The sequence below is a fragment of the Neophocaena asiaeorientalis genome, unplaced genomic scaffold, assembly GCF_003031525.2.
Source record: "Neophocaena asiaeorientalis asiaeorientalis breed wild unplaced genomic scaffold, Neophocaena_asiaeorientalis_V1.1 scaffold371, whole genome shotgun sequence".
NCBI lineage: Eukaryota > Metazoa > Chordata > Mammalia > Artiodactyla > Phocoenidae > Neophocaena > Neophocaena asiaeorientalis.
Window position 1 is genome coordinate 2,875,440 of NW_020172369.1, and position 26,461 is coordinate 2,901,900.

The following is a 26,461-nucleotide window of genomic DNA, read 5'->3' on the forward strand; positions in this document are numbered from 1 at the left end:
ATATATATATATATATATATATATATATATATATATATATATATATATATATATGTATATATATTCCAAACAGAAGAAATCATTCAAAGGAAGAAAACCCTGCCATTTGTGAAAACATGAATGAAACTTGAAGGCATTATTGTAAGTGAAATCAATCAGACAGAGAAAGATAAAACTGTGTAATTTCACTTATATATGGACTCTAAAAAAGCTGAACTCATAGAAATAGTCAGTTTGTGGTTGCCGAGGGTCAAAGGGTACATGCTTCCAGTTATAAGATACATAAGTTCTTGGGTTCTAATATACAGTGTGGTGACAAAAGTTAATACCATAACGTATACTTGAAAGTTGCTAAGAGAGTAGATCTTAAATGTTCTCACCACAATAAAAGGGATAATTATGTGAGATGATAGAGGTGTTAATTAACCTTATTGTGGTAATCAGTTTACAATACATATGTGCATAAAATCATCACATTGTCCACCTTAAACTTACACAATGTTATCTATCAATTATACCTCAATAAACCTGGAAATAAACTGAATTTAAAAAAAAACGTAAAACAAAAGAAAACAAACACCTCCAAAGCAACTGCATGGTGGAGTGGTATAATGTGACTTCCAGCCTCTTAGCTGTGTTGTACCATCCACGGTGATCCTAACAGCATGGACAGGGTTTCTGAGAAAAACTGGGTAGAAATATTTCATAACAAAGATATTATTTTGAACAACAAAAATAAATCAATACTGCTCTATATGTTGATAATTTCCTATTTCTTTTTATAGTTTTATTTAAAATAAGGAGCTTACTTTTATCTGCATTAGAAATTTCTTGGCCAATCACATTTGGTGCACTGTAACTAATGGCTATAATTGTAACAATTATTTGCCTGTGCATATGTACCTTCTCTTAATTACCTGCAATGCATTTTCTTAAGTTTGTAATAGTAATTTAAAACAAAAGGAACCTTGTTTCTTGAGAAATAAAGCCAATGTGTTAATTTTCCAACTTTAGGAAGAAATGCAAATATTTCACTTAAAATGGACATATTGTATTCTGAACAACTAAATCTACTTTTTTTTTTTTTTTTCAGTACGTGGAACTCACTGTTGCGGCCTCTCCCATTGTGGAGCACAGGCTCCAGACACACAGGCCCAGCGGCCATGGCTCATGGGCCTAGCCGTTCCACGGCATGTGGCATCTTCCCGGACTGGGACATGAACTTATGTCCCCTGCATCGGCAGGTGGACTCTCAACAACTGTGCCACCAGGGAAGCCCCTAAATCCACTTTTAATTAGTCATTCAGGTTTGGATTTGGATAGGAAGGCAAAGATCATATATTTCACAAATTCTCAGATCTCCTAGGTTCCTAGTGTCTTGATAGTTTTTTTCACCGTCCCCCAGCCAAAAGAAATACTTAAGAATTTCCTTTTTAAAACAGTTATGTCAAAAGGACATGGTAATATTAATTTGTGTGCTGTGCAAAAGGTGTAGCTGCTTTTCCTTGAAAAATTTAAATATACCTAGGTGTCCCTATCGGTTTTCTGAGGTAACACAATGTCCCTCAGTACTCTGTTTATAAACAACAAATATAGCCTCCCCATGTTTTCTGGTGTAGATTAAGCATCAAATATTTGCAAGACTCCTTTATGGACAAATAAAAAGCAGAATGTAGCAGAAATTAACTGAGTATTCAAGGCATGTAACTCATTAGTTGGATAGGTATGTTTAGAATACAGGTTTTATGATATGCAGGCCAATGAAATTTCTATTACATCAATTTATACAATCATTCTGACTAGATCACACATGGCTCTTAAAAATCAATGTATCAAGGGAAAACAATCTGAAGAAGAATATATATATATATATATATATATATATAAACTGAATCACTGTGCTGTACATCTGAAACTAACATGATATTGTAAATCAACTACACTGTAATTAAAAAGAATTATCAACCTGAAAAGAAATCAATGTATCATTATAGTATGTCTTATATTTTAAATATTTATATTTTCATTCAATTTAAACTTTTACCACAACACATTCATATAGTAATGGTGCATGCATCAGGTTGCATTCACTATTTATTCACTTTGCATCCATTTTATTTATGATTCAAAGGACACATTTCTTCTTGCTGACAAATTTTCAGTAATCTGCTTATACATATTGTTGTGGTTTTTCATGTTATAGTTTTTGTGTTTTGAAATGACCTTAGTTAACCCTGCTTTAAACAGCTAGAATTGTTTTTAAAAACTATTTGCCTTAGAAACGTAGTTGTTCTAGAATGTTTATTCTTCCTTATTTGCATTCATTCTGTATTTGTTTTGTTTTCTTTGTGGTAAGAACTTCTAAACTGACTGAAGCATCCTATTAATAGTCTCCTGCCTGTGTCTTGTTTAACTTAGCTTTACTGTTGATTTGCTCTCACCTGTTTTTGACCCGCCTTCTTGGGCATTGGTGGTACAGTTTGATTGTTTTCAACAACATTTTATTTCACCAGTCTCTTTCCTGCAACAATTAAAAGCCTCCAAAGAGAAATACACAAAATCATAGGGTAAATGAGGCAGCATAGCAGCCCAGAACTTTCACTGGAACAGGAGTCCATAAACTTGTTGGCTTTCCTAGATTATTCGCAAATTATTTATACTAATCTGAACCTAAAGCTCTCCACATTACTGTCCTAACTGTAGCCTGAACTGCATGGACTATTTGACATATACAGTCTTTATTAGCTGTAACAATCTCTGATTGGGTGGTTTAAGATATTTGGAAGAATTAGGGCAGGGCCCAAAAGAAAATGATGCTACTACAAGGACCCAAAAGGAAACTGATGTTCCCAATAAGAAGGAGTCAGTGAAGTTTGCTGGTCAATAAACTCTTAATTTGCGTAGTAAACTACTATTCTTATTATTTTTCTATGTGATGTTACATGTGAGACTTTCCTGCGGGATGTTTAAAATACACCTTATTTTACTTTTATTTATAACTTACTTATATCTTTACAATTATTTCCTACCAAAAACACGCTGAGAGATGTGTAGTAATTTTTACTTGAGTTATTTATATAACCTACTCTTTCTTAGCCATGTGTACCATTTGTTTATTTATTTATTTCTAAAGAAATAAATTGCTGGGCTCATCTTTCCATGTAGATAGTTTCAGCAACAGTGCTACCTGTTTTTAAAATTACAAGCAGCAAAGATATTGAAAATTCTTAACTATGGAGACTCTAACCATTTATTCCTAACCAAATTGACTTGGAAAATGGTGGAATACTGTGTTATATATATGTGTTCCACTACCTCTATACCAATTTCCACCTCAAAAATGTTAAGTATATATTAGACATAATTCTTTAAATGTAAACTTTCTTCATAGAAAATTTGCTCCGCAAATGACAAAAGGAAATAGCATCACTTATTAATTTGCACATATATTATAGTAACACTTATTTGATATTCATTGAAAGTACTTCATCTCATATGAACCCTGAAAGTCAATAGTATTCATAAAAATTTTATTTAGTACCCATATTTGTCACGGCAAAGGTGTGTCTTTTGAAACATTACTTTTTCAGTATTAATTTTCCTTCTCTGCTTAAGGCTAGGTATAGTCAATACATATAAATTTACAATGCTGATATTTGTTTATTTCACATTTCATTTTGCTACCATTTCTTTTCCTTTTCAAAGTTTCTGTTGTATTTAAGCAATAATTTTCTAACCTTAGAACATAAATCATAACATTCAATCCTGAAGAGGTCAGTTTAAAATCTTTAAAATGTGCTTCCTTCATGAAAGAGTTAACTTGTCTATTTCTCTCAGTTCTCCGAGCCCTGTTTTCAGAATACCAAAGAATTCCTGTCACAAATCTCACATTGATATATACTTATATGTTATATACTTATATACTTATACTGAAACGACTCCTTTCTCCATTTTATTTACTAAAACAGTGGGTGTGTGCACGTGTGTGTGTCTGAGTTGCGTGTGTTTGTGTGTATATGAATGAAGGCAATTCTTTTCTCCTACCAGGTGGAAGCATTAGGATACAGTAAAAAAAAAAAAAAAAATCAAATAAATTTTAACTATAAAATATTTTAGGGCTTCCCTGGTGGCACAGTGATTGAGAGTCCACCTGCCGAGGCAGGGGACGTGGGTTCGTGCCCCAGTCCGGGAAGATCCCACATGCTGTGGAGCGGCTAGGCCCATGAGCCATGGTCACTGAGCCTGTGCGTCTGGAGTCTGTGCTCCGCAACGGGAGAGGCCACAACAGTGAGAGGCCTGCGTACAGCAAAAAAAAAAAAGAAAAAAGAAAAATTATATATAATTTTCCTATTTCATTCTCTCCCTGTCTCTTTCTCTCTGATTCTATTCTGTTATGTAAGTAGTTGGAGTGGTTAAGAGAGAAATTATGGTTAAGAGAGAAAAAGAAGGTTAGAAGTTTACAGAGGGTCTTAGTGTCACAGAGACCTTAAGGGTGTGGCCCAGAGGACATAATGAAAGGAGTTGAGGAAGACACATAATATGTGCTAAATCACATCTGCCAAAGTATCAATAGAAGCAAAAGATATTTCAGAAACTTTAATAGTAATTAAAAAATATTTTTAACTTCCTTCATTATTGAAAGTTTCATAGGTATTCCTGCACTGGATGCAAAGATGGAAAAGGAGCATAAGTTTTGTAGAGAGGAAAGTAAATAAAAGAGCATATGCAACTTGCATAAGCAAGTAATTATTACGGCCAACTTTCAGACTCAGGGTCTACTTTCAATAACTCAGTGCTGTACTAAATAATGATAATAGAATTAACAATAATACATAACAACTAAATTATTGATTTTCCAATTAAGCAAAAAAGTAATATGTTAAATAAAATCCCAAGACATTCTCTTTCCTCAACTACTCTAGTTTCTATTTTAACTTTAAAAGGCATTCATCAAAGCATATACTCTGTTTAACTAAGGATATATTTGTGTAAGAGAAAAGAAAAGTAAAATAATGCATTTGTGTGAAATTAAAATTTATATTAATTCTTATTTTCACTTGTTTTTGTTTCTTCTCTTTATATCCTATTACTTGAAATTTATTTTTGTCTATATTTCTTGCTTTCTTTCTCATCTTCTTGTCTGCATTTTGGTCTGTTCTTTTTATTAGCACTTTCAGCTAGAAGGTGAACTGAGGTGATGCAAGAAGTTAATAATTCAAATCAGCCAAGCATATGTTTGCATTCAAGGCTGGTATTCAGTTTGGACGACCAGTGTGGCTTTTGGCAGCATAGTGCTGCAGCAGTACACTTGGGTGAAGCTTCAATTTTGAAATTCCTGAACACATGTTAACATGGGATGTTTCCTTTGAGTTATTCTGTGCATCCACAGAATGGACCTTTTCATTTTCCCAAAACTGTGACTTTTATAAAGTTATTCAAAATCTCTAAAATAAAATTGAGAACTGTTGACTAGGTTGCATGAGGGAGGAAGAATGTGTCAGGCAAGAGAGCATCCAAGTTAGCATATGATTATTATCGCTATGGAGGCATTTGCTGTAGTTGAAATAGTGGGGCTTCTTCAGCTGCAAAAAAAATAAATTTAAAAAAAAATTGCACTATATAGTTAAACAGGCAAGGGATTCTTCATTTAAAACTATTGAAATAGAGAAGAGAGATTGAACTCAATTCCTCTGAAACAAAAGTCTGTATGTTTTTTAAACCCTGGGGTGAGCTAACTGAAAAGTACTGGGGGACATTAGAGAAGACTTGGTCAATGTGATTAGGCCATCACTGTTTGCTAATTATTCCTTACAAGCTGTTACCTTCCTACAGAGACTGTGAGATCAGAGCATTATCTCTTTAGATTATTGTATTTTTAATGGATGATTCCAAGGTCCTTGAGAAAGACATTCCTGGGTTGTAAAACTGGGAAGAGGCTGGGAGAAGATTTATATCTCAAAAACCAAGAGAAAGAATTTGCAATTGTAGGTTTTATAAAGCAAATGCTCTAAGAATTGAGAAGTCAGGAACCTATAACAAGGAAGAGACCTATAGTGAAGCTGAAGGGAACTTTGAAGTCCTCTTGGTCACAATAAATACAGAAACATTGAAAAAAGTTCCTGAAGAAATATAGATCATTAATTTTAATCCACAGTCCAATAAGGTGTAGTCACTTTAGCCTGCTCCCATGGCATAAATTTGAATGCAAAATTATATTATCTAACTTTACCTAAGTTAGGAGTTAGTAGAACTTGATACAGCCACAAGTACTTCTACTTAATTAGTCTAAATGGAAAGTTTTTCTGAGAATTCCCTTCCTTGAATTTGCAAAATATAATTGCATTTTCTCTTTCATATTCATTCAGCTGTCAGCAGAGCAATGACAAGCACTTTGTTTTTAAAGATTTGTGGCAAATAGTTTAAGTTGCCATCTGCAGTACTACAGTATTTTCCAATAATGCAAAAGCTGAAAATAGCTTAAGAAATGTTATCCTTGGGCTATTTATGTCTTTGGCAAAGAAAGTTCATTTAATATAATTATCCATTCTTTACATTTTTACATAGAATATGTCAGTCTCCAGACTACTGTCCCTAGGCAGTAAATTTTAAATTCCAGGGAGTATATCTTTTTGAAAGAGTATCTAAACAAGATTTTGAGACCAGCGTTAGGTCATGAACCACCAGCCATACTTAGGCCTCAGCCCTTCTGCCTAGTGGTAGTGAAGTATATGAAATCAATGAGATTGTTAATGGACTAATGTGGCTCTAAAACCACTCCGTTGTCAGAGTTGAAGAATTTCTTTTCAACCTATGAACAATTGAATTTATAAGAGGATGTTATATTTTCACTGTGGAGATCACAAAATTGTTTTAAAATACATTGTTAAGTGAAAATGACATTGAGAAATATATTTATCTAGAGAGTGAGGATTTTTCATAAAAGATAAAGGAGACTAAGCTTTTTAAATAGAGCATTCAGAGATAGATAAGGAGACAACATTCACAAATAGATACAGGAGACTATGCTTTTTAAATTGCAAATGGTGGAAATCTAGCTCAAAATAGGTTAAACTAAAAGGGTAGAGCAAGTGTAATCTGGCAAATATTAACAAAGGAAAGAAAGTGAAGCTTTATTAATCACACACACACACACACACACACACACACACAGGCACACACATGCACACACACACTATTCTGAGGGTAGGACATCTCCTCCCCAATCCTCCATGTTGAAGAGCTTCTCCTTTTCACCTGGGCATGTAATTGTTGACAGACTTCTGAAAGAAGGGTGTAAGTTTCTCCCTAAGATATTTTTCCCTGCCATATGGACAATCTAGGTTGTTTGCTATGATATATATTTCTCATCTTTTTAAAAAAATAATGGTACATTAAATGACTTGTGATTCCAATAAACATTAGTTTTTTCCCTGCTTTATTCTTTGCATGAGAGATAGGTAGTCTTCCTTTTGTAAGAGAGTATTAAAATGACCATAGTTTTCATGTTCCCTTGCTTCCAGGGCTCCTTTTTTCCTATTACTCCCTCTATTACATGTTTTCCAAAAATTACACTGTTCCATTGCCACCTAAAATGGGTTATTACACACTAGGCATATCATCTCCAAATGACTGTAGAAAGAAAGAGCTTGATGAAGCTAAGGGTAAGGACATGGTGTAGTTGGGGCTAGGATGCATTGAAAGAGCAAAGGGGGAGTTAAGAACAACTTTGTCTGGATCAGAAAGTAGTTTCTATCTGCATTTTAGAATTTTTGTCACAATATTTATTTCAAATCATTACCCAAGGGGTAAAATAGAGAAAATATTCCAATTCTTCCTGAGCTTCCTTCATGCCTTAAAATTCTCTATTTTTACACGACTATTTGTGATACATAATTAATGTTTATAAATGGGTAATTCTGTCTTCCTTGCAGGATTCAGGGTTATAGACAAAATATGGATTTTCTTGAGAATCTTCCTCCCAGTCATTAATGAAAATATAAAATAGCATTATTTTAACTATAATTCCTAAGAAACCCTTCTGTTTATTCAAGAAACAAAAATTAATACATTTTAATCTAACAGTCTTAAAGAATTTACTAAATTCCTACCTTGTCCTCAGTATTTTTCAGTGCTATGAGAGATACAAAATGCATTATGAGGATCCTTTGCCAAGAGCAACCTCAGGTGCTAAAGTCATGCAATAATGTTTCTATCAAGCAAGGGAAAATGTAATTGAAGGCAAAATTAGAATGACTGGGTTAAACATTACATGCTGGGATTATGAAAAAAATGAATAGAACACAGGCATCACTCTTCATGAACTCTTCACAGAGTGTACAATAAAGAAAATGTACTATAATTGAAATAGCACATGATAAGTTCAATAGTACAGATGAAAGCAAAGTGTGGTAGAAGTCTACTCTGGGGAATGTTAGAAAGGAGGATACAATGGAATGAGTCTTGGGGGATGAATACAATTTTTCTAGATAGGAAATGGTTTAACTAAGGGAATTTCCAGCAAATGAAACAACTTATGTAAAGGTATGGATGTTCAAAGAAATTTGCCACACTTAGGAAAAGTTAACTAGCCTGTGGATCATAGGGTAGGTGACAAAATACAACCTAGATAGCTGGTTTCCATCCCTCTTGTGAATGGGTTGTAAACTGTTACGAGGAATGTCGACTATTTGAGTAAAGCAAAGGGGAGTCGTTGAATTTATTAAGCAAGAGAATAATATGAACACATTGGAATTTTTTGTAGCCATAGGGTAAATCTGCTTTAGAAAGAAATGATACTACAGATAGGAAAATCAGTTAGGTTAATACAATAAATGATAAATGATCAAAAGCTGTAGAGATAGGATAGAGTGTTAATACAGCTTTAAAATAGCCCTATGGTATTCAAGCCTGTTTTACAGATGAAATAACCATGGCAGGCCAATACTGGTCTTTCAAAGATATCCAAGTTCTAATCCATGGAACCCATAAGTCTGTTAATTTACATGGTAAAGAGGGCTTTGTGAATGAGACTAAGTTAAATATTTTAATATGGGGGGATAATCTGGATCATCCATTTGGGTCTAATACAGTCACAAATTTCCCTGTAAGAGGGAGACAAGAGGATCAGAATTAGAAAAAGGTAATGTTTTGACAGAACTAGAGGTTGGAGTGAAGCACTCTAAGCCAAGGAATCAAAGTGGCCCTTAGATGACAGAAAAAGCAAGGAAAGAGATTCTCTCCTGAAGCCTCCAGAAGGAGCACCTTGATTTTGGACTCCTGGTCTCCAAAACTCTGAGTGAATAAATCTGCATTATTTTAAGCCACTTCATTTGTAGTTACTTGTTTTGGCAACAGTAAGAAGTCAATACAGCAACCTATCCAGTAAGTGAGAAATTTCAAATTTGAAATAAGTCTTCTATTAACACAATTGCTCCTTCCCCCCAACCTGAGTCTCAATTCCCTTATACTTAAAATGAGCTGATGATACTATAAGATTCCTGAAGTCTGTTCCCAACTGAAAATTCATATGAGTCTATGTATGATCGTAAAGGACTAGATGATTGGAAATGAGCAAATGAATGATTTTGTGAACTGGCTTTTGTACCAAATAAGTAACCTAAGTGTATAACTGTGAGTATTGACTAAAATGGTTAAAGCATACTGTCTGCAACAAATTTCTGTTAGATCCCTTGAGACTTCAGAATATGGTTACTGATTAACATATCTTCTTAAAATATGTAATTATACAAGCAGAAAAACACTGAAAGCCAGAAACCTGCTGTGACAAAAGGGAATTGTTGGTTCAATCAGTTTACATTTAGAATAACAGATTGTGAAACCATGGGTGGAAAAAAAAAGTCTCCTGAGGTAATTTTATCTCTAGTCTATAATCCATAAAAAGGGAACAAATTATGTGCAATCCATCACCTGTTAACTGAGCTGTGAATTTGAACAGTTTTAAGAATAATTAAATGAAATCCATTTGCACAGTTAACTAAATGTATAGTTTCTTTATGGGGATAAATTTATTATTTTGTGGGGCGATGAACCTTGAATAATTAATTGTGATGTTAAATTTTAAAATGGAGTTTAACATCATGCAAAATAATTTATATCTATATAATTATAAAATTATTGTACTGTGATGGCTTAGAATTACTCATGTTTAGGGTGCTTCTCTGAAAAAGAATAGAACATAGCAAATAGCTATACCTTTGTAATTTTAAATATTCATAAGATGTGGAAGGATAATTCAATGAGCATAATAAGGGAGTCAGTCTTTATCTTTTAAACTTAGATATTCTTAGCACCCTAAACCTAATAGTGATCCTTACCAAGGCTTTTTGTACATGAAACAATAGTGGGAACAATCAGCCTTTGCCAAATTGGTACAATATCCTAGGCTTAATGTTGCAAGAACTGAAACCCTACAACCTTTATTTAATATCACTTGATTTTTTAGAAGTATAACAAGAATAGAGTTTGTTATGAAGACAAATATAAGGTCCAACTACAATCTTCCTGAATAAATAACTGCTTTATGAGCATCAGAGAATGGACTTCTGGGTTGTACATACTAAGGCCATGAAGAAAAATGTAAAATACAAGGTAGTCAATTTGAAATCTGAGAGAAAACCAGACTTTTCAAATATAATTTTCAAATATATCATCCTCTACTAACATCAAACATTATATATGCTCTTAACAGCAGATGACATTCATACCATTTATTTTATTTTTGTATTATTGCTTGGGTAATTGTAATTGTAGATTTTCTTTCTAGTACCTATTCCTGGCAGTAAGATTTGTTATTTGAAATATGCAGGGGGAGACGGGGGAAGATGGCGGAAGAGTAAGACGTGGAGATCGCCTTCCTCCTCACGGATACACCAGAAATACATCTACACGTGGAACAACTCCTACAGAACACCTACTGAAGGCTGGCAGAAGACCTCAGAGCTCCCAAAAGGCAAGAAACTCCCCACGTACCTCGGTAGGGCAAAAGAAAAAAGAAAAAACAGAGACAAAAGAATAAGGACGGCACCTGCACCAGTGGGAGGGAGCTGTGAAGGAGGAAAAGTTTCCACACACTAGGAAGCCCCTCCGCGGGCGGAGACTGCGGGAGGCGGAGGGGGGAGCTTCGGGACCGCGGAGTGGTGCACAGCGACGGGTGTGGAGGGCAAAGCGAGGAGATTCCTGCACAGACGATCGGTGCCGACCGGCACTCACCAACCCTAGAGGCTTGTCTGCTCACCCGCCCGCCGGGGCCGGCGGGGCTGCGAACTGAGGCTCGGGTTTCGGTTTTGGACGGAGCGCAGGGAGAGGACTGGGGTTGGCGGCTTGAGCATAGCCTAAAGGGGTTGGTGTGCCACGACTAGCCGGGAGGGAGTTCGGGGAAAAGCCTGCACCGGCCGAAGAGGCAAGAGACTTTTTCTTCCCTCTTTGTTTCCTGGTGCGCGAGGAGAGGGGTTTAAGAGCGCTGCTTAAAGGAACCCCAGAGACGGGCGCCAGCCGCGGCTGAGGGCGCGAGCCCCAGAGACGGGCGCGAGACGCGGCTGAAAGCGCAAACAAAAAAAAAAGAAATATGCAGTATTATCATGGTCATACTTTTACAAGCAAGTAATAAATAAGAGCTGATACAAAGAGTGATTTAAAAATCTATTAATAGAAGAAGACACACAAAGGGCATACAGCCTCCGTAAAAGGAAGATTTTATAGTTTGTTATCATTTTAATCAAATGCATTGGTTGCAAAGCATTTAGGCCAAGAGAATCTTCTTGGGAACCCACTTTCCATATCAGGAACATCCAAGAGCATGCAAAATTCTTTCATTGGTTGAATGTAAAGAAAACCTTATACCCAGTTCTATATTGATTTAATGTACTATGAGATACAATGCATATTTCCACATTTTCTGATAAAGTTCAGAACTTTCTCTGAAACTATGCTTGAATATAAAGGGAAGAAAATGATGTAGATTAAAAACAAATGTGGAAACTTTATATCACTTCTAAAGAAGATCTTACTCTGCAATCAATGACTGACCAAATATATTTAGAGTATATACCTTATAGAATGACCAACAAATAATATGTACAGCTCTGGAGTGTCCTTGACAGTAAATAAGTTTATACTAATACATGAAATCACAAATTCATAACTAGAGGTGCATTCCATTTCCTAAATCCTCTGCCCTTTCTTAGCATTAAGGCATCACTCAGGATGAGCCTGGTCATATTTATTTTTATACTTATCTTTATTATGGGATTTAGCACACCATGGCAAGCAATAATGGTGTATTAAATGACTAAATATCAAATTAACATGTATTTTCTTCATATTTTCAATGTGGAACATGAGGTTTTAATTGAATGTATTACCTTTATGATACCAGTATTACATAAGAAAATTGGAAGACTCCGAATTGTGAGAGAGACTTGTTGTCTTGGAATTTGTTATCTGAAAGTCCATCATAAGCCTATATAGCAGTATAATGAGAATGTGAGAGAAATAACATGAAGAAACATAAGATAAATTGAAGTTTATGAAGTAATAAGCCTTGTGGTAGATTTTAAAGTGTCTCCACTAAGAAAAGGAAACCGTTTTACACTGTTAGTGGGAATGCAAGTTGGTGCAGCCACCATGAAAAACAGTATGGACGTTCCTTAAAAAAACTAAAAATACAATTACCATATGATCCAGCAATCCCACTCCTGGACATATATCCAGACAAAACTATAATTCAAAAAGATACATGCACCTCTATGTTCATAGCAATACTATTCAAAATAGCCAAGACATCGAAACAACCTAAATGTCCATCGACAGATGAATGGATAAAGAAACCGTTGTGTGTGTGTGTGTTTACACACACACACACACTAGAGTATTACTCAACCATAAAAAGGAATGCAATAATGCCATTTGCAGCAGCATGGATGGACCTAGAGATTATCATACTAAGTGCAGTAACCAGATAAAGATAAATATCATATGATATCACTTACCTGTGGAATCTAAAATATGACTCAAATAAACCTATCTATGAAACAGAAACAGACTCACAGACATAAAGAACAAACTTGTGGCTGCCAAGGGGGGGTGGGGGAGGGATGGATTGGGAGTTTGGGGTTAGCAGATGCAAACCATGATGTGTAGAATGGATAAACAACAAGGTCTTACTGTATGGCACAGGGAATTATATTCAATATCGTGTGATAAACCATAATGGAAAAGAATTTTAAAAAGAATGTGCATATACGTATAACTGAATCACTTTGCTGTATGGCAGAAATTAACACAACATTGTAAAGCAACTATATTTCAATTAAAAAAAATGCCTCCACTAAAGCAGCTCAAAAATAAAGCCTTAAAAATATTCCACATATCCCCATTATTCTTCTTTACTAGTTACATACAATAAAAGGAGGTAAAAGGGTTGGTTAAAACAATTCTGTAAGCAGTGTTCTGCTGTCTCTTATTTCCAGATTTGTGGATGTGAGAGAACATACCACAACAGTTATAAACATCATAAGTGACATAAATACAAAAAAGGACATTTAAAGGTAAATACTAGAAAAGGATTGAATTATAGAATGTTCCAGGCATAGTGAGCAGCTTAGATCTAAAGGAAATATAATAAAGATTATGCTTAATGATCACTGATGCTGCATAGGCCTTTCATGCTTCTGAGAAATCGTTCCTTGTTTTACCAACCCATTTTTTTCTACCACTATTGAAGTTGGCCATTTAAACTAGTCTCCTCTTTCCTCTAAACTCCAACATATCCTGAGACCCAGAATATCACTTTCTTCCTATTTCAGTGAGAAAACAGAAACAATTAGATGGGAAATACCAGGGCCTCTTCCCACACCTCCACCTCTTGTGTCTGTGTCCACACTCTGCGTTATCTCGTTATAGTAGAAACTGTCCATGCTCTTAGCCAAACTAGCTGTCTTATGTGGGTTTATCCCCAAAACAAACACTGAAAGAAGACTCACTTCCAGGCAGTTTATTTGGGAAGTGATCCTAGGAAAGAAAGTAAGAGAATGGGGAAAATGGGACAGGGGGAAAAAGGCCTTTCCAAAAGGTATCCATGATATAATCCCTGGGACTTGTAAACATCATCATATTTTTTTTCTTTCGAAAAAGTCATCAGAGATGTAGTTAAATTAAGAATTTTGAGAAAAGTTTATCTTGGAATACCCAGGAAGGTTCTCAATGTTATCACAAGTGACCTTATAAGAGAGGCAGAGGGATACTATACACCAAGAAGGAAAAGGCAATTAGAGGTGGAGATTGGAGGGATGCAGACATACAAGTTGAAGAATGCCAGTAGCCATCAGGAGCTGAAAGAGGAAAGGAACCAATTTTCCCATGGAGCCTGTGGCCCTTGATTTCAGCTTAGTGATACTGATTTCAGATTTTTTGCCTTCAGAACTGTGAGAGAATAAATTTCTATTGTTTGAAGCCATCACGTTTGTGATAATTTGTTACAGCAGCACAGGAAACTACTACAGGCTTATAAAAGCACATAAATGATTATTTCATATTGAAAGTAGAATAACAAGTCACAATTTCAAAAGTCAGTTTTGCCCTGGCTTTTCTCTTCCCTGCCATTAAAATGATAAAGGGAATATGGGTGTCACAACAAGGAACTAAACGTGTCAACATTCTATATTTCTGTAATTATGCTTTTCAAGAAACTGACTAAAATGTCTTGTAACAAAATGGAATTTGAATTACTTTGGTATATTCAATATATTTCATTTTTACTAATTTCGTTTTGTAGGTTTATAATTAACTGTGTTGTATATGAGGCTAATTTTAAAGCAGTATAAACTTTATAGATATGAGACTATAGAACTTTGACAAATTTCCTTATATAGGGAGTGGTCAGAGAATATTAATTAATATGGATTAAGAATCTAGCCCAGTTCCACAGCTTAATAATTTTTTTTTTTTTTCGGTATGCGGGCCTCTCACTGCTGTGGCCTCTCCCGTTCCGGAGCACAGGCTCCGGATGCGCAGGCTCAGCGGCCATGGCTCACGGGTCCAGCCGCTCCACGGCATGTGGGATCTTCCTGGACCAGGGCACGAACCCGTGTTCCCTGCATCGGCAGACGGACTCCCAACCACTGCGCCATCAGGGAAGCCCAGCTTAATACATTTTAATAAAAATAATAATTATTAGCTTTTCAAAGGTTTATACTTTATTAATACTATTAATTAGCATTAATGTATTGATTATGTGAATTGGTCTAGGACATAATGAATTTTCTTAACTGCCTGCTTGTGATATTTTTTCACTCAGATTTTCCATTATTTGCTTAGGTTTTCCCTATTAGATTTTTTTCAAATGCGATGTTAAAGTCAATTAATTAAGTAATTTTTGAAGAGACTTTTTTTTTCCCCCGGTACGCGGGCCTCTCACTGTTGTGGCCCCTTCCATTGCAGAGCACAGGTTCTGGACACACAGGCCCAGCAGCCATGGCTCACGGGCCCAGCCGCTCTGCGGCATGTGGGATCCTCCCGGACCAGGGCACGAACCCGTGTCCCCTGCATCGGCAGGTGGACTCAACCACTGCGCCACCAGGGAAGCCCTGAAGAGACATTCTTTAAACTTCATGTAAATTTTAAATGCCCTGGAAAACAGAATTAGATTTGAATAATATTACAACACAGAAAGAGAGTCAGGCTGTCTGGGTCGAAGAATAAATCAATTTAACTTATAATTAAGTTAGTACTGTATTTTTTACTTTTGTATTTATTTTGATTTAGTTAATAACTGGCTTCGAATATTTTGAGATGGAATTCAAAGTTTCTTTTAGGCAAAGATTGGAATCTGAGTACTGGTGATTCTCCAGTGATCTCTCTCTTCTTCCCTTTTGTAGTTGCTCAGGTACTTTTACGAATTCTCTCTTTGTCTCATTGACTTTCCACAGCCTTTATTGGGTGCTGCTTTAAGGTACTGAAGATTTCCTGTGCTCAGGGGGATTTCTCTTGGTTATCTTGGTCTTTACATTACCTTCTTTGCCCCCTGCTGTGAACTCAGTAATGTCCCTGTGTTCCTCTTAGGGGAATCTCTCTCAGTTGCCTTTTTCTACCCCTGGTCACTTTCAGACTGCCGCCATGTACTTCGAAAGGACCACTGCATTTTGGGTAGTTTATTTCAATTTTCCCATACAATGGCCAGCCTTAGGTGAGCCACTGTTTTGCATTCAGAAAAGACCCCCATGTACCTTGGTGAGTTTCCATTAGCTCTTCTGACCTGCCTACAGTTACAAATAGGCCACTGCTTTGCACTTGCAAGGTACAACTAGATATTCCTCTGGTTATTTTTCTCAGAGTTCCTACTCTAGTTAAAGCCTTTGGATATCTGCTGACCTTCAGTTTTGCAAAGACTCCTGTTCCTGGGGGTTCTTTCTTAGTCCTACGTTCTTGCCTCTACTTTTGATAGGCTCCTGCTCTTCACGTGGTAAATGCCCCCTAGGAAAGAACTGGTTAGTGAATTACTGTATTTGGGGCTCTTTAAATTTCTAATCTGTCAGGCCTGTCTTAACATGGCCATTAAATATCTGTTAACAGTTAATGCTGGTAACTGTTTACCCTAATCTGTATAGTGTTGGTTCCTCTTTGTGCCTTGTTTACAATAGTCAGCAATCATGGACTTCTCTTCTGCAATTTAAGTTTCTTTGCATATTTGGCTCACATTTTTCTTTTTTTTTTTTTAATTAAATAGTTTTTCTTATTTGTTAGTGTGGCAATGATGGTCTCTTGTAAATTTCTATATTCTAATCAGAATGGAAAGCCAAATGGCATGTTTTACCTACTGCAATTTTTGCTTTATGGACTAAGTGCTTGAGGGAGGCAAGTATTATTTTATAGGTTCATCTACTATTAAACTGGATTTTTCACAAAAAAACTATTCTCATATTTATGATGCATAATGAAATTATATATGCTTATCCTGGAATGAGGCAAATGAGAATGATCTTGAATGGAATTGTGATTAGAGAAATATAAAATTAACATTTTAATTTATTTGAGCTGTAATTTGTTATCTGTTGCTGGTCCTGTTCCCATTTTAAATTCAGTGGCTCTTAATAAAGTGAAATAAAATTTGGGCTTTTTATCTGTCATTGGGGCTTTTCTGTTATATTGCATCAATTAAACACTACCATTCTAAGTATAATGACTTTCTCTGCTCCTATTTTTAAAATACCAATTGATGATAATGTTCTACCATAGCATATCATTAAAACTTATTATTAAAGAAAAGAATCCTCCAAATATATATTATGAGAGATACTGGAGGGTATTTTTTTTTTAATATGGTGAAGAAGTAGTGTATATTCAGAAGAGTAGACTAGTATAGTTCTGCCCCCATTCCATTTACAGTCCTTACAGTTTTTTAGAAGATGAAGTGCAAGCCTTATTAAAAATGTACACCTAAAATTCATTAGAAGTCATTATACTTTGCCCTCATAGTGTTTTTTCTTATATAATTATGATCTTGTTTTTATAATCTTACTCAGATAGGGAAATATTTTTTAAATATTTCCAGTTACATTAATGTAGTAAATATTCCTGCTGTGATTAATGAGGGGCACTGATATTATATTCACACTCAAAATGATTTTCTTATTTAAAAAATGATTGCCACTTTCCAAGAATACCTTTGCTTATTGAAGTGAAACATCTGAATTTTAAACTTAACTAAAGCACATTTCATTATGAGAAAATAAATCTAATAATATAGTTTATTTTTCTCAAAACAGTGTTTTTCATCTAAGTTGTTTAGAAACCCACTGGTGCTTTAAGAATTGTCTAATTTATTTATTCTCAAACTTTGGTCTTAGAATCCTTTATACTCTTAAAAATTATTAACAAACCCAAAGAGCTTTAGTTTATGTCAATTACATTTATCAATAGTTACCATATTAAAAATTAAAACAGAAATTTAAGTAACATATTTATTTTTTCATTTTAAAATAACAAGCATATTACATGTTAAATAAATATTTTTGTGAAAGATAACTATCTTTCAAAATATTTAGCCTATTATCTTTAATGTTTGACTTAATACATGTCAACTGGATCACAGGAAAACTCTATTATATATTATTTAAAGAATGAGAGTAAAAAGGCAAATTATGTCTTCATATTATTATGGAAATAATTTTAGACAGGCAGAAGTTATGAAAAAATTTTCAGAGTACCTGGACCACACTTTTAGAACCACTGAACCATTAAGTAAGGCACTGAAATATAATTGCTGAAGTACCTAATAGTTTGTGGATAATTCTTCCATTAAAACTTAACTCTTCAAGGGACTTCCCTGGAAGTCCAGTGGTTAAGACTCTGTCCTTCCACTGCAGGGGACGCGGGTTCGATCCCTGGTGGGGGACTAAGATCCCGCATGGCGCAACAAGGCGCCCCTCCAAAAAAAGAAAAACCTTAACTGTTTGATACCTCTCTGGCTGTCTCTTGTGGATTTAAAATTTCCCCAAAAGATGATTCAGTTTGTTATAAAACAGAAACTATCACACCTTTGTAAAGCAATTATACTCCAATAAAGATGTTTTATATATATATATATATATATATATATATATATATATATATATATATACACATAACTCAATAAATATTAGCTATTGTATGTATTATATTAACAAATATTAACTATTATATTAATTATATTAGTACACATTAGCTATTATACTCATTATTATAACATTATTAAAATAATCATATCTATTAATTATTCATCATGAAAAATAAAAAAATATCCCATCCAAGTACTAACCAGGCCCGACCCTGCTTATCTTCCGAGATCAGACGAGATCAGGCGCGTTCGGGGTGGTATGGCCGTAGAGGCGGAGAAGCTCTGGCTGCGGGAAGCGCATGCGCAACCAGGTCCCCAAACATGGAGTCTTGTAACCCAGGTCTTACCTGAATCAGGATGAGGGAGTGGTGGGTCCACGTGGGGCTGTTGGCTGCACCCCTGCTTGTGGCCTATCTGCACATCCCGCCCCGCCAGCTCTCCCCTGCTCTTCACTCATGGAAGTCATCAGGCAATTTTTTTTTTACCTACAAGGGACTGCATATCTTCTACCAAGACTCTGTGGGTGTGGTTGGAAGTCCAGAGATAGTTGTGCTTTTACACGGCTTTCCAACGTCCAGCTATGACTGGTACAAGATTTGCGAAGGTCTGACCCTCAGGTTTCATCGAGTGATTGCCCTTGATTTCCTAGGCTTTGACTTCAGTGACAAACCGAGACCACATCACTATTCCATATTCGAGCAGGCCAGCATCATGGAAGCTCTTTTGCGGCATCTGGGGCTCCAGAACCGTAGGATCAAACTGTTATCTCGCGACTATGGGTATATTGTTGCTCAGGAGCTGCTCTATAGGTTCAAGCAGAATCGATCTGGTCAGATTACCATCAAGAGTCTCTGTCTGTCGAATGGAGGTATATTTCCTGAGACTCACCATCCTCTCCTTCTCCAAAAGCTTCTCAAAGATGGAGGCATGCTGTCACCCATCCTCACGCGACTGATGAACTTCTTCGTATTCTCTCGAGGTCTCACCCCGGTCTTTGGGCCATACAACCGACCCTCTGAGAGTGAACTGTGGGACATGTGGGCAGGGATACGCAACAATGACGGGAACTTGGTTATTGACAGTCTCTTGCAGTACATCAATCAAAGGAAAAAGTTTAGAAGACGCTGGGTGGGAGCTCTTGCCTCTGTATCTATCCCCATTCATTTTATCTATGGGCCATTGGATCCAGTGAATCCCTATCCAGAGTTTTTGGAGCTGTACAGGAAAACGCTGCTGCTGTCCACAGTGTTGATTCTGGATGACCACATTAGCCACTATCCACAGCGAGAGGATCCCATGGGCTTCTTGAATGCATATATGGGCTTCATCAACTCCTTCTGAGCTGGAAAGAGTAGCTTCCCTGTATTACCTCCCCTATTCCCTTATTTGTTGTGTATTCCACTTAGCAAGAAACGCCCAAAAGAGGTCCTGGCCACCAAACACTATTCTCTCACAAAAGTCCACCTGACTCACACTGATGAACAGCATATAGTAAAAAGCCAGCAGAAGTTCTAAGGATGACCTAATAGTTCACCTCCCATTCCTTTGACATCTGATCAAGTGTACGGACTTGCTTTTGTCTTTGTGTTAATAGGAAATTCTGATGGGCTCTACTACTTACTGATGCAGAAAGACAGACAGATATTCTTTTGCATAAAAGTCTTTGAAACACTTCTATGGACTTTTCTGAAATATTTAGAAATGCTTATTTCTGGCCCTGGTTGGAATTATCTAAAGGTGCCACCTTCACCTCACCTTGAATGGCTTTAATTCTCTAAGTGACACAGCTTCAAGTGAAAATGGGTCTCCCTTGTCATAACTTTGGATTTAGTTTGATTAGCTGCTTCTAACTGTAGTCATTTTGTTAGACTTTCGTTTCAATAATGCAGTATTCTAATTATACTTTAAGACTATGATTTACCTACACGTATTATGTATGTATTTTATAAGGACACTAAACCAGCAGACACTTACTCTAGCAGAGTAGTTTAACCTTATTAAACATGTTTCATTTCTGAGTAAATTGAAGTAAAGCCAAGCCATTTACAGAATTTCCTAAAATCACAGAACATTAAGGACAGTAGTCTCTGTGCCAGAAATTTACTGTTATTTGCTGTTAGAACTGGTCTTTCCAGCTAATAACAGTCGGACTCGTCATACCTCAGTGCTTAGAAGCATGTCCCTCCTGAGCCAGAGTGGAGAGGAAGGGATCGTTGTACAGTCCAAGTTACCAGGCTGAATATATACTGATTGCTTAACTTCTCATTTGTTGTCCCAGAGAGGGTTCCTCATGTAGCTCAGCAATTCCTGTACTCTACAGATGGGAAAGTTCCAGAAACTTTAAGAACAAAGTCTGAAAGTTCTATGAGTAAATGGTGCTGAATACTTTTTTTTTTTTAAGCCACAGTTTCATTGTCTTAGTTAAAACAGGATTATTGAGTGGTGATTTTAAATTCTTTTTAATTTTTTTATTAGCAACTTCAAGTATAACAACTGGAATAAGTGTTTATTTTCTATTAATAAAAATGAATTTTGACAAAAAAAAAATAGAACTGGTGTCATGAACATTCTCCCACCTCTTTGACAAAGGTAATTTGATATGATAATATGAAATCTCTAAACCAATTGTATTGTCTAGCTTTTCTGTTTAATATTTATATGTCTAGGGCCAAAATGATTCACTGTAACATTTTTTACACTAAATAAATGTAGAGATTGCATTCGGTTCAGAATAAAGTTATGTTAATTTCTGCTTCTTTCCATCCTGGTGCCTGGCAGATGCCCAATCAATGTTTATTGAGTTAACTTCATTTAAACATCTATCAGTTGAAGACATAGTGTGGTAAGCAGCTTTAGTCAAGGCTCCCAATGACCCCTCCTTCCCAGTATTCCTGCCTTTGTGCTCATCCCTTAAGGGTGGGCTAGACCTAATGATTTGCTTCTAACCAATAGGATACAATAAAAAAGATGAGATATCACTTTCATGATTAAGCTGCAAAAGTAGGTGACTTTCTGGCTCTCTCTCTCTCTCTCTCTCTCTCTTTCTTGCTGTTACTGTCTTTTGCATTCTTGTTTGCCTGAACAGATGAAGCAAGATGCCATGCTGTGAGATGATCTTTGAAAGCCCCACATGACTAGGAACAGAGGGACAGTCAACAGCTTGTGAGCCTCAGAGCCCTCAGTCCAATAACCCACAAGAAACTAAATCTATCCAACAAATAGAAGAGTCAGCTAGGAAGTGGATCCTTTCCAGTCAAGTTCTGAGTTGATTTCCATCAGTAAGACCCACACTCAAAAGACTTGGCTAAGATGTACTTAGATTCCTGACCCACAGTACCTGTGAAATAATAATTGTTGTTAATTTAAGATACTAAGTAATTGAATAATTTGTTATGTAATAATACATAACTAAGACACTTAGTAAGAATTGTGATACAGGATAAAAATAAGTGGAATAGGAACACTGCTTATAGACTTTTGGAGATAGTAATTCACAGTATAGTTATTTGTTGTTTTCGAAAGAACAAGCTCAATTCTAAATGCAAGATTGATAATACTCCTATTACTTAATAAGGTTCATTATTGAACCTTATTGAACCAAATTGAATATTTTACACCATTTTCTTCTTATCTTAAATTTTTAATTTTATTACACTTTCTACAAATAAGTGTATCCTAATATAATATGCTCTTATACCTTAAAGTTTTTTGGATTATTTTATCATCTTCAAAAATATCTGTTTATTACTTATCCTTACTGCTTTCCCTATAACTATATCCTTTAAGTATAGATATAAATTTAAATTGAAAATATTTTTAATGTCCTTTGGCCAGATGTGTTTAAGAATTTGTGTGTGTGTGTGTCTAAGAATTTTAAATGCATCTTCTGGAATTAGGCATCATTAGAATTAGTATACATCAGACATATTACATTTTTGATAAATAATTATTGAATATAAGTATAAAATTATGAAACTGCATATTATTGTGATGAGAAGGTCTCTTTTCCAAATTATTTTACATATTAAATGTTATTGCCTCCTGCAAGAATAAGACAGAATACAGCATCATCAGCTGTTTTGATTTAAATAATGTAGTTGCTAACAAGTCTGGTTGAAAATAAGTAGAAAAAAATTTTAAAGTTTTTTATGACAATATCACTCAATTATTTATCTCTTTCTGTGCTATATGCTAAAACTTTAATATATATTCCTTGAATTCTTTTTAATGTAAATAATTGGAAACCACATGTATTTCACAACAATTTGTTATTCAGTGATTATCGCTCACTTCCTCAACCCCAACATTGATATTTGAAATTATCATTTTAGTCACTAAGTTATAAACTTTTTTTTTTTTAAACTGAAGAAGATGGAGCATAAAAAGAAGACTCCTGCATGTTATCTGATGATGAGCCTTTTCTCAGGCAGGTTTTTTTTAATGAATGTGTATATACTAAAAGCAGTTGAAAATTAGCAAAATTAAAACTGTTCTGCAAACTTTGCCTTGTAGCACTCCAGGGGCACAAATAGCCAAAAATGATGATTTTCTTTCTTACCATGTCAAAAAGATTTCACTGTTGAAATAATTTCAGGACTTATGAAAGCATCTCTACTTTGTAAAATCTACCTCTGAAATATTTTAGATACATTATTGATTTATGTCCTAAACTCCAAATAGAATTCCAGTTCTCACACATGTGCATCTCTTCTTGTACTTACAGTGGTAAAGAATATACTATCAACTCAATTGTACGAGTTGAAAATCTGGAAGTCATCTTAAAGCTTCCATCTCTTTTGTCCACTGTAGCAATAAATCAACATGCTCCATCTGTTTCACTATCTATTAAATTGGCAGACACTTCAGGCTTTCTTCCCTTCTGCATAGATTCACTGCCACTGCTGTAGCTTAGGCAGCGATACCTTTTCTGGCAACAGTTTCCTAAATGTTCTTCCCTCCTTTAACCTTTCTACCATTCTAATGCACTCCAGAATGCTGTGCATGTAGTCATTGTAATAAGCACTTTTGATCATGTCATCTTTTCTCAAAATTCTCCAATGGCTACTCATTATTTAAACGATAAAATCAACATTAATTAACCTACTCTGTAAGACTCTCCATGGCATGACCTTCATGTTCTGACAGGTTGTAATTATGCATTGTCATAAATTTTCATTAATACAACAATATTCTTTTCTAGTACAATCAACTTTCTATTTATCTGCAGCACCACACAATAGCCATAGTTCTTTCACAATAGTTTCTAAGTTTCTTATGCATTTTCTGTGTTTTCCCCCTCTCTTTCTAGCATTTTAAATTACCCTCCATGCAATCCATGTATTCTTCAAGCAACAATTATGAGGCATCTACTCTGTGACCATTGCAATGCTAGATCTCAGAGATAAAACTATGACTGTCATTATCATGCTTTGGAGGAGAGTACAGTTTAATGACAACAAATAAAATTTTCCTCCTGATTTTTTCCCTAATGAATTTTTACTTATATTTTGTCTCATTTTAAATGTGTTCATCTCTTTTTAGGTTAACCTGACCTTATCAGGCAGAAGTTAAGTGTTCTTTCAATTATGACCAGCATGCTTCTTTTAAATGCATCTAGTATACAAAGCATTTGGAATATTTTTAAAGCTTGTATGTTTGATATTTTATTAGGCTGTAAACTTCTTTAAGTGAGGAATTTTTGTTCCTTTGGTTTTCAATTCCACGTACTATATAGATTTGAGCACATATATGTGGTTAATAACATCTAGTGAATTAAGTGTTTGAGCGTCAATCCTCTGAAAGCTATATGTACATCTGTAAGCTATGTTCCTTATTTCTTAGATCATGCAATTGTTGTCGAACTATGCTAACATTAGAATTTGCTAAAAGCAGTGCCTTATTAATGAAAATCAATAGCAATAAGTAACAACACCCTACTCAGTGTCAAAGCCTATTTAATTTTAAATGGAATCAGAAGTCATCTAGTTAAAGTTTTCACTTAAAAGGTCTACTGAAAAAAGATGTTTAAAACAGAATGGAAAAGTAAGGTTTATGACCTGTATCTCTTGTCTTCCAGGGCAATCAATGCTTTCTTTACTAGATAAAACTCTTCTATTTTTTGTTCATGTGTTTTTATCCTCAGCCAAGAAACAACTTTCTTTTTCTCAGTCTCTTTATCCACTGTAGGGAAAAAAATATGACTGTAGGAAATGGTCATAAATTTTGTTATTTCAGGCATAATTAGCAGTTCACAATGTTCTTTGTTCTCAGAGAGCAATTTACTTGGATCACCATCACTGCATAATTAACAAGTGCCCACTATGTAAATTGGGGTTTGCTTTTCTGCCCATCACTGATTTAAGATAATTTTAATTCCAAGTAAAAGAAAACTCAATTCAAACTTATTTAAACAATTGAGAGAATGTTTTGACTCATATAATTAAAATTCCTAGACACAGTTTGCTCAAGGCTCTGGCATGTTTTGTTTAAAATTCTCTAAGCTTGTGATTCCCCTGTATCAACTTCCTCTTTGGATTGGCTTCTCCCACTTTAGCAAATGGCTTCAGCAATTACAGGTCTCCAATTAACAGACCATCTTATGCAGAACAAGCTTTGCACTGAATGAACAATGATTGGACTTAATCCCTTTAGGCAGGTGTATACCATGCGCCAATTATTTTAGGCTTGGTTTACCTGGTACAGTCACTACGGTAAGAGGAATGAGGATTTACTCACTGGTTTATCACCCAAACAATGTAACTGTCACATGGGGAAATCGTAGTTTAGATGTGTAAAGATAACTACAGTGAACAATATAAACTATCAGTTAAAAGAAAATATTAACCTAATTCACCTTTCAAAAGTCACTTATTTTCACTTATATGGTTAGAAGAATTCATCAGATGAAGCTGCACTAATGCAGCTACAGTGCATCGAGGTAGTTATATTATCAATTCATTTCCCTTTACTGATTGAGTCTTTCTCATCTTCATACACAATTGCTGCTATTTATTCCATATTTAAAACTAACTAGGTAACAAAAGAAAACAACAGCAAAAACCCTCTTTTGACTTTATTTTCCCTTGCAACAATTAGCTTCTTTCTTTCACTTGATTGATAGCAAAACTCCACAAAAAATTATCCACATATACAATTCTAGTTTCTCTTCTTCCATAGTTCCCACTCCAATAAAACCCACTCCAATAAAACTTTTGCCACCAGGCTTATTAAGGTTAAAAACTACCTGTACATTTCAAATTCCACAGTGTGGTCACTCTGTGTTCCACAACCTGCTTGATCTGGTTGAACTCTTCTTTCATGAAATGTTTTAATTATCTGGCTTCCAGGACACCATAATTTGTGTTTCTTTCTTTCTTTTTTCCCTACTAATTCACTGGCCATTTCTTCTCATTTTCCTTTATTAGTAGATTGTCATGTTTAAGAATTCTTAGTACAAAAAGAACTCGGGAATCTTCTTTTTTGTCTTTTTACACTAGTCTCTTGGTGATCTTATGCAATTCATGGCTCTAAATACCATCTGCACGATGACAACTCCTAAATATATATATCAGTAATTTTGTATTCTCACTTTAATCATAAATTGCATGTATAATTACCTATTAGATATGTCCACTTGACTAAGTGGAATCTCAAACTTAATATCCTTGACTTACTTCAAGTTCACCTCCTGATATTCCATACAGAAACAGTCCTGATATTCCCGATCAAAATAGATGACAATTCCATTTTTCTAATTGCTCATGGTAAAAACACTAGTGATACATTCTTGATTCCTTTATTTGTGAGAAGGCCAGATATAGACCTTCTAAATTCCCATTCTTTGATTCATAA

General features: G+C 35.2%; 1 protein-coding gene across 2 annotated transcripts; it reads left to right on the plus strand.

Annotated features, from left to right (window-relative positions):
- The first annotated feature begins 18,967 nt into the window (after positions 1 to 18,967).
- Positions 18,968 to 19,951, plus strand: LOC112390598 (mesoderm-specific transcript homolog protein-like). Of its 2 annotated transcripts, XM_024731587.1 has the most exons (2): positions 18,968 to 19,600; positions 19,703 to 19,951. In XM_024731587.1, the coding sequence occupies exons 1-2, from the start codon at positions 18,968 to 18,970 to the stop codon at positions 19,949 to 19,951; spliced, it is 882 nt and encodes a 293-aa protein (XP_024587355.1). The 2 variants fall into 2 exon arrangements, with proteins under 2 accessions (XP_024587355.1, XP_024587346.1); XM_024731578.1 differs by having other exon boundaries at positions 18,968 to 19,951.
- Positions 19,952 to 26,461: the final 6,510 nt, after the last annotated feature.

Bases quoted from the DNA above. Each gene is read 5' to 3' on its own strand.
- LOC112390598 (XM_024731578.1), top strand. From the start codon at position 18,968: ATGAGGGAGTGGTGGGTCCACGTGGGGCTGTTGGCTGCACCCCTGCTT.